This window comes from Notolabrus celidotus, chromosome 15 (genome assembly GCF_009762535.1).
Source record: "Notolabrus celidotus isolate fNotCel1 chromosome 15, fNotCel1.pri, whole genome shotgun sequence".
In the NCBI taxonomy this organism is placed as follows: Eukaryota; Metazoa; Chordata; class Actinopteri; order Labriformes; family Labridae; genus Notolabrus; species Notolabrus celidotus.
This window is the reverse complement of record NC_048286.1, coordinates 8,373,418-8,386,703: the sequence shown is the minus strand read 5'-3', so window position 1 is coordinate 8,386,703 and position 13,286 is coordinate 8,373,418. Positions and strand designations below refer to the sequence as shown.

The 13,286-nt window shown below is 42.0% G+C and overlaps 1 protein-coding gene across 3 annotated transcripts in view; it reads left to right on the top strand.

The window, feature by feature from the left end:
* The first annotated feature begins 413 nt into the window (after nucleotides 1-413).
* usp33 (ubiquitin specific peptidase 33) overlaps nucleotides 414-13,286 on the top strand; it is a 29,597-nt gene continuing 16,724 nt past the window's right edge. Inside the window, exons 1-4 of one of the 3 annotated variants that reach the window (XM_034702727.1) lie at nucleotides 414-571; nucleotides 5,917-6,015; nucleotides 7,524-7,577; nucleotides 7,695-7,757. In XM_034702727.1, the coding sequence (XP_034558618.1) occupies nucleotides 5,932-6,015; nucleotides 7,524-7,577; nucleotides 7,695-7,757 (201 nt within the window). In that variant the 5' untranslated portion in view covers nucleotides 414-571; nucleotides 5,917-5,931. Of the gene's footprint in view, nucleotides 572-5,916; nucleotides 6,016-6,479; nucleotides 6,808-7,523; nucleotides 7,578-7,694; nucleotides 7,758-12,050; nucleotides 12,133-13,286 lie in introns of those variants that run through there. The other 2 variants (XM_034702726.1, XM_034702729.1) reach the window with 2 other exon arrangements.

Sequence of the window (13,286 nt, the reverse complement as noted above, 5' to 3'; positions counted from 1 at the left end):
TTCATCTCTTTATGTGATAGAGGTTCATCTTTCAGTATGCTTGTGTCACACTAGATGGCGCTGGGGATGGGTTGAGAGCTTCATTGTTTACTATTACTTACTATAACTCTTTTCATCACCTGGTGCCTCGTTCTTCCTCTCCATTTCTCCTAAATTGAAGAAGCAAAATGCACAGAAGCAGACAGACTTTTTCATGACAGGCAGCTGCAGGTGAATACAAATCTTCTATATCTTTCCCCTCATTACAGCTGAATTGTCATTAGTGTCAGTGTTTGTATTACAAGTTAATTAATGGCTTACTGTGTAAAAATATTATAATTTCAAGACGATGAGGAAAAAACTTGATATTTAAATGTAGGAAGACAGGGACTTTAGGGAGGGTTCATCCTCTTTATTTAAACCGGAAAGGGGCGGAGCTAGCTGTAACGTTAGCAACCACGCTGAGGGACAGGCTCGGTTCTCGTTCATATGAAGGATTGTTCTGTGAAATATGCCTCTAAACACTGACTGAATCTGCCTCTTGGACATCTTTTACACAGCAGAGAAACATCCTGTCCTCATCAAAGTGCAGGTAAGGATCCAGGCTGTGGGGATAAGTGGATGCTAGTTAGCTGCTGACTCTGTTTGTCGATGATCATGTAATACAGGCTGGCTAACACAAGCTAGCATGAGACAAGAGATGATTATCAATACTTGTCATCCGCATCCTAACACTATCTAACGCGGCTGAATCTACTCACTGCTTCACCTTTCAGCTAATAGAAGTGCATTTTAAAGCTTACGGGATGAAAGATCATTTTTATGAGCTGGAAATGCCGAGAGGCTAATGCTAACGCCTGTGACGCTGTCATCGCCTGTGTTTGACAGCTCAGTCTAATCAGAGGACAAGGCCACAGACACACAGCTCTGAGACAGACACACAGCTCTGAGACAAGGCTGTCTCTGTGGACTGGAGACACAAGTGGCTTCTCATCACAGCTGAAAACCCCTCCAAAATAAGCTCACAGCTGAGGAAAAACGCCTTATTAATAAGCACTTTGCTAGCGAGCATTGACTGCAGGCAGGGCTAGGATTTAGACACAGTGGCTCATGTCGCCCGTTTAGGGAGTGTGTATTAGCTTTGAAGATAATCTGCAGATAATCAGTGAAGTTTAATGTGCTGTTAATTAAAGGTAGAATCTGGCAACATCTTCTGCATGTGTCCTGCCTGTTTAAGGTGAACGCCCCACCCTGATGTACCACCTCTTTGTCCCATATTAAATCATGTGGATTATGACTTTGTTTATTGTGAAAGCAGCAGTGGTGAACAAAGTACACAGCTTCATTACTTAAGACAAAATATAGATACTCCAGGTCAAATATTACTCCAATACAAGTGAAAGTTGCTCTGTCAGATTATTACTTGAGTTAAAGTACTGAAGTAACTGGTTTTAAAAATACTTAAGTATTGAAAGTACTGCTTATAAAATCTCAAAATGTTGTATTTTCAAAATACACAAGTGAGGTCAAGAATACATAGAAGTACATTCAGTTACATTATGTTTATTCAGAAACCATTACTTGAAATCTCTAAAAACTATACCATGGAATAAAAACTGAAACTAAGTTACTCCAAGCACAGACAACTTAGTTTGAAATGTTCATCTGGAATGAAACAAACGTTATGGAGCTGCACACACTTTCTCAGGTTGGACAGTGATTGTTTGTATGTTTGAGCAGAGTGGGAAACAGGGAGAACATTTCAAACAATACGTATCATTCTTAATTTTGAAAGACCTCTAACACGGGCTGAAGATATGGCCACCATGGGTGCTCAGGAGGAGAATTATAGCCATCATTACCACCTCTAAATGAACTGCCTGATCTGAGTGAAATCTGCTCTGTTTTTGCTCCACGTTCAACTGTGGAGATGCACGATACACAAGTGCTGTATGTCTAAACCACTGAGACAAACAGAACTACACAAACACATTTTACTGTCTTAGGAATCAGATTTCAGAAAAGAGAAGGAAATTCATGAGCTGACTTCAAAGCAAAAGTAGTGAGTAACTAGAGCATTGATAGAAATGTAGTGGAGTAAAAAGTACAATAATTGTCTTCTGAATGTAGTGGAAAGTAATACGTCTCCCCAAAAAAATAATACTCAAGTTAAGTACAGATACTCAAAAAATGTACTGTACATAAGTAAATTTACTTTGTTACTGTCCACCACTGGAAAGCAGTGATAGGGTTAAGATGATTTGTGATTAGAAATAAAAGAGATTGGACAGAGATTTCCCCATTCACTAGCTATGCTTAATCTCCAGAGGCTTGTTTGGAAAACCACCGGCTAATTTGATTTTCCTTGGGTGTAATGTTGTATCAGCTCTCTGTTTAAAGTTAACTGTTTGATGTGTTTTGATTCTCTGGACGAATGCTTCAGAAGTTGTGTCACACATTCAGTTGATCCTGCTTTTTTAGAAGCTCTTGAATGTAAACATGCTTGATTTGTGAATGGACTCTCTCAGATAGTATTGATGAGGTGAGTAAGCAGAGATATTGACTCATACAAGCCTGAACATGAAATCAGCTGATGACCAGTCTCTTCCTGTTGTCATGCTTATCTCCCATTTCACCTGTTGTCAAACAGAATGGTGTAAGGAAATACAGCAATACATGTGTTTGACCCCAACAGGGATGCACCCATCAGCTGAGTCTATACCAATAATAAGATTCTTAGAATTCACAATCATTCTCTATCAAATATTCTATCTAATCATGTAAATATCATCCTGTTGATACTGTAAAAACACTTAATACACCAGTATTTTCTTCATGTAATATAACCACTCTGTTACATATTTACATTTCATTACGCCGCAATTTCAAAGATATCAAAATTACAAGTTTTCTATTATGAGAGGCACAGCTGACTTGACTGACAGGCAGGAACACTGTAGCTGTTAGCGAGGAGGCTCAAAGCCCGCCTCTTTACCTCACACTAGCTTAACTGACGTTAGGTTGACTTCAACATTTCCAACATGGCTCCCGCCGCTGACTGACTTCAGTCCTGCACAAATGTTCATTTCTTTGTGTAGACCAACTAAAACTAGCACTACAGTGTTTACATTACAGAGACTGTGGTGTGTAAATTGCTGTGCTTTTAGTACCTCAATACATTGTATCTGAATGAGATATTACCACAGTTTTGTATCCCCAGTAGGGATGCACCAAAAATTCGGCCACCGAAAATTGACGGTGTGAAAATGGCCCAAACGTGCATTTTAGGTTTTTCGTCCGAAAATACTTTTATCACCGAAACAACCCGACGGAAACAGAACGTCGTGATGACGCAAGCAAAAACCGTGGCCCGTACGTGCTTGTCTGGATAAGGGCCAACCGGGGCCAACATGTCTGCAACCGTTATTCCTTTAATTGCAGCACTAAAGCGTCTTCTCAGCAAAGAGGTTGAGACGCACCACGGAGTGAAAACAATGAAAAGTACACTCTTAGAGTCCATCAGCACACCTTTCACTGAGATCTGGGAATTAAGGCGCGCGCACGAGAAATGATCCAGGCCGCGATTGATGCGCAGAATCGGCTTGGAGACGGAGAAGCGCACAGCGCAGGAGAAGGAGAACAGAGCGCAGAAAAAAGGACTCGTCTCCCTGAAATAGATGAGGGGCATGCACCCTCGTTATCTGATATTTTCAATGAGATCCTTGATTTTAGTGAGGTTAGTACACAGTCAGAGCCATACATGCAATGGTGCTAATAATTAGCATAATCATTTATCTCAGTGTTTTGGTTTTTCGGTTTTCGGCCTTGGTTTCCTCATTTTCGGTTTTCAGTTTTGGCCAAGAATTTTAATTTCGGTGCACCCCTTATCCCCAGTTTTTTTCTGTTACGCAAACCTAAAAGAAACAAAGTCTGTGGTGATAAGCTCTGAATGTGTCCATGAAGCTCCATGAAGTTTCATGATTTCAACTTAAACAAATGGGTGCTTTGACGCCTCGAGTGCTTTTTGCTAACACACACTCTGTACTCATCTGTGTCATATGTCTGAATGAATGCACAGCCATTGATCTTGTGTCTGAAGGAAGTCGTTGTGTTCCTGTTATCATAATGCTGTGGTGTAAATGTAAATGTGCCGAATAATTTGCAGCTCAGCAGGCAGATATGAGCTGAGCTCTGCTGTCACCGGTCTATTGATGTCTGAAAATTCCTAGATAGCAAAAATGTTGAAGTTCAACCTGGAACAAGCTTCTTTACTCAGCAGCTTCGCCACAGGCAGAATGGTCTCACGCTCAGGAGTTTGAAGTCTGAGGAGGCCTTTTCAGTCAGGTAGTAAATACACCTTTTAAATAGACATTCTCAGCCTATTTAAAAGGTGCTGTCTGTCCTTTCAGAGAACATGTCCTAAAACCAGTGCACAAATATGCCTGTTGTATTTGTCTCTCAAGAGTTTGTTAAAGTTCCTCCAATAAATGAACCCTCAGGATGGGTCTTTAACTCACGCCCTCTGGGACTCTCCAAGCAAAGCCCCGGCTCTCTTAACCTGAGGCAGTTCCTGAGTTTAGGTGTCTGTGTCATAGACTGTATAAATAATGGACGTAGTATTCATGACTTCACCTATCTGTTTCTGAAGCGCTGTTTTGAGGCCAATTGTCGGCGGGAGCCATATTGGAAATGCTGAAGTCAACCTAACTTCTGTCAAGCGAGTGTGAAGTAAAGAGGCGGGCTTTGAGCCTCCTCACCAACAGCTGGTGTTCCCGCCTGTCTCTCAACGGAAAGCTTGAAATTGCAGCATTATGAAAAAATTCACCCCCTCGTACAGTGTGTGCCGATGAGAAAATGAGCTATCCAGACTACACTTGTTTTTTTACACCAGGCTCTAAAACATGTTTATTTCTGCTGTAAAGATCAGCTTTTTAAAATTTGTGTGGACACTCAAGCGGACACTCGAGGAACTGCAGCTTTTCACACTTCCGCATTGGCTTTGATTCTCGCAGTTGGAGGCTGCCGCTTGGTTGGGATGTTTGGATCGGGGCTCTCATAAGAAGCCTGACGATAGAAACTCTTCCAAAGTGACCCAAGATAAAGAAACTCGGAATCTTTTAGCATCCAATATGTAAGAAACACACTTCCTCCTCTTATAACCAGAACTAATGAGAGCATTAATTTTCTCTCTCTCATGCATATCATTCACAAACAATATCAGGACTCTCTTGCATGCTCAGTGTCACTTCTTCTGGTCTCTGCTGCAGCTTTGTATCATGGGACACTTTCTCTCAGCGACAGGTCCCATGCTGCTGCAGAGCCGTCACCCCTGTGTGTGCGTGCGGCTGTTTGTGGTGGTGATGAGCCACACGAAGACATGCATTTGTGCATGTTCACTTTACTTCCCTCAGAAGAGGTCGTCCTTTTCTAGTCTGCTGTGAAAGGAAATGGAATAAATTCATAAAGCTTTACATGAATACACACTGATCAGCATGTGTAGAACATTCCTCCAACTCCTATATCAATGCATAAGAGTCTGCAATTTTCTGCATCATCATCATCGTTACCCCCCAAAAAGTCTAGAATCTGCAGGAACTTGTTTCACGAGTTGTTGACAGTCGTGGCGTGATGTGCTGCTGCTGTGTCTGATGTGTGGCTGATAATAAGGGGAATTCATCTGTCATGCAGGCATGGAAAAACTTCTGTCGTGTGCTGGTGACTCAGGTTACAGTAGACATACTGTTTTCTTGTCCTCCGAGCTGTTCTTGAATATGTCTCTGATTTCTCTATGAAGTATCACACACGGAGAGTCAAGGAAGTTTCTTTTCAAACAAGTCTTGCATTGATTTCCGTGAAGGAATCAGGTCATTGGTGTGAGATATGATATAAATGTTGTGTATACTCCTTCATCCCCCCCTCTCTCTTTCTCTCTCTCAGATCTGTGTCTGAGTGATGCCGCCGGCGTCCAGCTGTGACTGCCCCCACCTGGACTGTGTAGGGGAGATCACCAAGGAGGAACTCATCCAGAAATCCCATGTGAGTGACCCTCTGTCTCCCTGTCCTGCATGACTCCAGGAGACCTTAGAGGGTTTTTAAAAGATGTACATTTCATTTTTAAGAGTCTCAAATACTCTCTTTTGCCAGCTGTAGGCAGAAATGTTGGTAATTTATAATATGTTTCTGTATCTGATTGTATTTGTAATAATAAAAACACACTTCCTGTCCTGCCCATGGCTCACTCATCTGTTTAAAAAAAAAGTTAGAAGATTTTAAAGTACTGCCTTCAGTTTCCACAAAATAAGACCTTAAAAAGTCTTAAATGTTTTGTGTCTTATTTTGAAAATCTTGAATACCTCCTCTTCATCAATCAACCAATCAATCTTTATTTATATAGCGCCAAATCACAACAAGACCCATCTACAAACAGAACCGGTCTAGACCTTACTCTATGTTAAGTTATTAACAAAGACCCAACACCAAGACAGAATAAGATCCAGTCTGATCTCATCTTAATCCAACATGAGGATTGCACCTTGCAATATAGAGCTAGTTACTGCGGCGAGGAAAATCTTCCTTTTAACAGGCAGAACACTCCAGCAGAACCAGACTCATGTTAGACACACATCTGCTGAGACCGAGTTGTGGTTGGAAAGAGGGAGTAAGAATAAGAGAGAGAGAGAGAGAGAGAGCAATGATAGTGATGAGACGAATAGTAGTAGTATCTGCTGCCACTGGAGTCCAGCACGCCCGTATCAAGAGGAGGTCTACAGCAGTGTCTCAAAGGAACCTACGAGACAAGGGAGCTCAGGGACTCCAGAAAGGTCTATGGTTAGTAACTTTCAATGAGACAGGTAGAGTTAAAGTAAGTGATAGGGGGGTTTTGGGGAGGGGGGTGAGATAGGATCCCAGTGTGTCAGTGCGCCAGTTCCCCCGGCAGTCTGAGCCTACAGCAGCATAACTAAGAGCTGATCCAAGCCTGAGCCAACTCTAACTATAAGCTTTATCAAAAGGAAAGTTTTAAGCCTACTCTTAAAAGTTGAGAGAGTGTCTGTCTCCTGGACCCTGACTGGTAGATGATTTCAAAGGAGAGGGGCCTGATAACTAAAGGTTCTACCTCCCATACTAAAGCAAAAACTAAAGCTAAAACATGACTGCTGTTAGCTGCTGTTAGCTGCTGTTAGCTGCTGTTAGCTGCTGTTAGCTGCTGTTAGCTGCTGTTAGCTGCTGTTAGCTGCTGTTAGCTGCTGCTAGCTGCTGCTAGCTGCTGCTAGCTGCTGTAGCCGAGGAGCTAATTGACCGGTAAGGTCAGACACGACATACACAAACTTTTAGGGAGTGGAATGATTTAGTGCAGCTTGTGTTGCCAAGCTGCATTTGCAATGAAATATATTATTTCCATCAACAGGTTTTAAATTGTGTTGTATTCAGTATAAAAGAAGGCATTCAGCCTTTTGACTCTTTAGAAACCCTTAAGAACTTAGGTTTTCTTTCAATCTCTTTGACCCCATGTAACCACAACCTGTGTGTCTCCATATTCTCTCTAGGGCCAGTGTCAAGACTGCAAAGTTGGAGGACCAAATTTGTGGGCATGTTTGGAGGTAAGACCAAGTGTGAGAAAATGTTCACTATTAAAGTTTGACTTTGAAGAAATACTTGATTTCATTTTGTTTTGTTTACCTGATGTGATACATTTTCCCTTTGTTTCTTCCATCTAGAACGGCTGTGCGTATGTCGGCTGCGGAGAATCTCACACTGACCACAGCACCGTGCACTCGCAGGTAAGAGAACTCAGACTTGACTGACACCTTTCAGAGCAGATACATGACTTCATGCTTAGCAAAGAGAGAGGAGGGCATGTGCTGAAAGTGAAGTCTTAACTGTGATGTTGAAATTAAAAAAGGTTTAACTAAAAAAAGGAAAAGAGGAGTGAAGGTGTCAGCAGAGAGGAAGAGGAGGCACATATGGCAGGACAGGACAAGAATACCACTTTGGCTTCCCGGGAGGAGGCATGACTAGAAAAAAAAACTGCCTGCAGCGCGGCTTTATTTTTAACAATGTTCTCTAAGAGCATGCACGTGAGTCTTTTTTGTCCGCTTTTTTATAGTGCACGAATTGTTAAAATCCATCAAGCCAGCTCTGTCTGCCTACACCTCCACATGCAATTTCAGCGGCAGATCATCCATTATTAATTGGCATTCCTCTGGGAAGTGAGGGAGATTCAATAATACTGTCAGTTCTATGGTTACAGTATCTCTCTGCCTGTCTTGGCTCAGCCTCTGCTGTTCTCAGTGTTGACTAAGGCTTTTTCTTCCAGCAGCACCACATGGCTGAGTGGGACTAGAAGGAGAGAGGGAGGGGGGAAGAGAGCAAACATATCATTTGCTTGCCGATTAGTATCTGCATGGCTGCACAAAGCATTGTCCAGAAATGGCTCATTCAAGTGAAAACCTCTTTCAAAGTAGAGCCCTCCACTCCGATCAGAGAAGCCTGAGTACCGGTAAAGAAACATGATCTGAGCAGGCTGATGTTAAATCACATCACAAGTGAATTTGATATCTGTTGGCTTATCCAGGACATCTGTCTGCACTGCTTGCCAGCCGCCTTTTGTGTTTGCCTTTTTGTGACGCCATCTTTAAATCTTCTAAGAATGAAGGCCGTGCTTAATTAGTGCTTGGAGGCCCCGCGGGGAGACAAACATATTAATCTCTTGACTATGCAATGAGGGGAGAGTGCTTTTGAATCACAGCAGATGCGTTAGACGAGGGGCTCCGTACTGCAAGTAAACACGGGTGACTGTTTCAAAGTGTTGAGATATAAGTTTCAGCTGGATCAGCTCATTTCACAAGTTTAGCTTCACTTCTATGTGTACTTCTGGGAACAAACTGGGATACATAATTAGTATTTGCATATAGATCCGATCTCAAACATCATTATGCAATAAAAAAAATACTTTCTGCATATTAAAAGGATTGTAAACTTTTGAGATTGTTTCTTAATACTGCAGAAAAAGTTTCCACTTTCTTTAGAGCTGCTTGTTACTTCTCTTACAATAGAAGCTGTATTAAGGAGCAGTCATACATGCATGTTTCTTCCTTGTTAGATTCAATTCAGTAATGCACAAGTTCTGCAGAGGAAACTTGACCGTGCTTTTGAAAAAATCAGACCTGACCTGTTTCTCAATCCGACGATCATCCTGAAGCAGATGTAGAATCTGTTCTGCTGCTGCTGCAACACAAATGTTCCGCTCTGTTTATTTTGGAGCGCTTGCGATCATGAACTGAATCTCTGACATGCTCAGACTGATGTTACATCCTCTAAAGTGTTATCGTGTGTATGGAAGGAGTGCTACAGATTTATTTTGCTTGAATAGATTTCTAATGTGTAATGACGCCGGCAGTAATTCAACATCTTAACGAGTCAGCATACTTATAGAAAACAGGTGATTTGTAAAACAATGCATAATGTAGGGCTGTAAAAACACCCTTAAAGCCTCATAAATCCAGCGTGTTATTAATGCTCTACCTGGTATACTTTCCTTCATAAATTATTAAAGCTATCGAGTTTTTCATGGCCGTGCTCAGTCTGGCGTTGCCCCTGTGCCAGCTCTGCTCTGCCCCGCTGTGAAGGCTAATGCAGCCCTGATGAATAATGCAGGCTCTGCTGGTCTGCTGCTGCTCACGTTCTGTCTCCTGTCGACCTGCCAGGCTGCCCGAGTTTGTCAGAGCAGCAGTGGGTCAGCAGAACTCGGCCATGTTTCCACAGCAGCAAAGAAAAAACACAAAAAAAAAATCTACCAGAATGCAAGAACTCGCTCACTTTTCCTCTGCCTGTACCTGTAGCCTCAGGCGTTCAGCTCAGGACAACTGGACACAATGTGGAGAGCAGCATGTTTATCTCAGAGGTGGATCCTGGATTTTGTTTATCGTATTTGTGCCTACAATTAGTATCTCACCAAGTGAAGTGAGTTCATGTTAGTGTGCATTTCCAGCTTCTTTAGAACATGTTCATGGTTAGTTTATTGTCTGTTTATCACACTCCTTCTATTTCTAATTTCCTTTTTTTTTTTTTTTTTTCAAGATTTGTTTTTATTGGCAAAACACAAACTTTAATATACAGGTCCAATATTCAAACATCTTTTTATGTTCTAAACATAGTCATATGTGTATATATATATATATATATATATACAAAAAGTTATAATAATAATAAAAAATAAAGAAAAAGATATATATAAAGAAATATAATAAAATAATAATAATAATAACAATAAAAATACTAAATACATACATACATGCATACATACATACATACATACATACATACATACATACATACATACATACATACATACATACATACATACATACATACATACATACATATGTACAAGGTCTTTTTAGCTGCCCAATGACAGGGAGCAAGCTCTGACTTAACGTACAAGATGACATGCAAACATTGAATTTATTTATGCATTCTTTTTTATTTTTGTTGTTTATTTTTTTTATAGTAGCTTTGAACATTTGGGAAAAACTGGAGAATCCGGAGTAGACCCAATGTGGTGTAGGGGAGTCTTTTACCGCTTGTGTCTACCTCTTCTACGTCTCCTCTTACCACCTTTTCCTTCACTATTGTTCTTCAGCTCATTAACTGCCTCGTTTGCTTCTCCTTTTCCGTCTTCTACAGACTTTTCCTTCTCCTCTTTGACCTCTTTGGCAGCAGCTGCTCCTTCCTCTCCAGACTTTTTCGTCTCCTTTTTGACGTCCTCTTTTGCAGCAGTTTTTCCTTCTTTTTCAGCCTTTCCCACGGCCTCTTTTGCTGCATCACTCCATTGTTCTAGAGACTTTTTCGTCACCTTTTTGACGTCCTCTTTTGCAGCAGGTCTTCCTTCTTTTCCAGCCTTTCCCACGGCCTCTTTTGCTGCATCACTCCATTGTTCTAGAGACTTTTTCGTCACCTTTTTGACGTCCTCTTTTGCAGCAGGTCTTCCTTCTTTTCCAGCCTTTCCCACGGCCTCTTTTGCTGCATCACTCCATTGTTCTAGAGACTTTTTTGTCACCTTTTTGACGTCCTCTTTTGCAGCAGGTCTTCCTTCTTCTTCAGACTTATTCATCTCCTCTTTGACCTCTACTATAGCTGCATTTCTTCGTATTACTCCAGACTTTTTCGTCCCCTTTTTGACCGCTTCACTGACAGTGCCTGTTCTTGATCCTTTTGGATTTTGGTCAGTGGCAGCTCGGGAGTCCTCAGTTTTTGTGCTTCTAAGCGAAACCCAAAATATTAGGATATAGTTGGAATAAAACCTCCCAAATCTTGCATGGGCGACAGGGAAATACATTGCAAATGTTCCTCCAACCATGGAGAAAAAAACTCCTGCTCTCCTTTGAGCAAAAACCAAGACTTCTCTGACCCTTGTGGCACAGGTCAGGAGTCCTGCTTTAGCCATGATGCAGACAGATGTTCCAGGCTGGGCTGCAGGGAGCACTCTTGAAATGCCTCCTGATATGAAGCCAGCAGGCTTTGGTGTGGGTGGATCCAAAGTTTTCTTCGACTCAGGAAACACAAACGGATTGTTCAGATATGTGTACAGTCGGGCAGGGAGAGCACAAAGTTTGAGTGCCTTTTGACTCCACTGACCAGGACCCTGATGCATCAATATTTGATCCTCATCCTTTACCTCTGTTGAGTCTTTCAGTGCTGGAGGTTGTTGTCCGTAACTTACAGATCCCTGAGGTTCAGGTGTACCTTGGTTACGTACTGGCAAACCGGGCATACCGAGTCCAAACCCGGGCCTTATACCGCCACCAACAGGTGGAAGACCAACCCTTGAAAACAGGAGAAAAGGCATCTTGTTTAAGAGTATGCTTTGCTATGAGTGCGAAGAGCAACTTAGACAAAACGCTGACTGATAGTGTTCAAGTGAAAGAGTGAGGACTGAGACAGTAGACCTACAGTATATAGAAGCAGACTTTGATATCACAAAGAGATGACATCACAAAGAGTTTTTACTATTTTTGTTCCTGTGTGTTTGTGTCTGGAGATCCTGTGTAACCATGGTAACAGTGTTTACATACAAGATCAGCTGTTAGCAGCCAGTAGCATGTCGATGCTAACTTATGCTAGGCCCGATGTTCCCTGCTAGCTGAGGAGAAGGAGGTAAGGACGACGTGCTGGTATTGAAGTGCAAGCTAAGAAAAGACGACATCGACCTGTCCTTCCACCCACCGTTATGGGGATGTAGGATCTATCTACGATAAGGTGGACGAGCTAACCCAGCACCAGAGGGAATACTGGCAGAGTAGCATCATGCTTACAGAGCTAACACCGGACACGAATGCCACATTGGAAGGATTTCACCTGCTGTGGGTGGACAGGATACAGGAGAGCAAGACTGAACTAACTGGTGAAGAAGGCCAGCTCAGTCCTGGACCCTGTGGAGGTGGTGGCTGACAGGAGAATTATGGCCAAGCTGTCATCTCTGATAAACTTTTTTTTTTATATATATATTCTTGTACTGTACACCTTCTTGTTTGCTGCTGTAGTTTGTTACACTCGCACATGCGTGATTGTAATGAACTATCTGCCGTTATGAAAATACATACACAGCGTTGTGTTAAAATTAATTTTAAAATGAGAAATTAGCTATTCAGTACCAAGCCGTTTTTGAACCAGGCTGTAAACATGTTTTTATTGCTGCAATGATCGTCTTTTTTGTAATGGGTGTGTATGTGGTTTCCGGTGTCTCTGCAGCCAGCCCCAAGTGGACACTCAATGAACTGCAGTTTATAACACTTCCTCATGGGCTTCATATTTTGAGACCGGAGGTTGCCGGATACAACAAAGCGGCAACCTCCGGTCTAAAAATATGAGGCCAATGAGGAAGTGTTATAAACTGCAGTTCATCGAGGATCTGCTTGAGGGTTGCTCCGGAACTACCGGAAACCACATACACACCAATGACAGCAGAAATAAACATGTTTACTGCCTGGTTCAAAAAACGAGTGCAGTTTGGATAGCTAATTTCTCGATCAGCACACTGTAGGGGGGGTGGTGATTATTTTTCTAACGTGGCAATTTCGAAGATATTAAGATTTCAAGTTTTCCATTATGAGAGGCACAGCTGACTTGATTGACAGGCAGAAACACTGTAGCTGTTGGCTAAGAGGCTCAAAGCACGTCTCTTTGCTGCCAACAAATTGCCTCAAAACAGCGCTTCAGAAACAGATGGGTGACGTCACGAGTTTGTTAACATAATTGTAGATGCATGCAAGTCAGATTAAAATACTTCAACTTGCACGTAGAGCGTACTA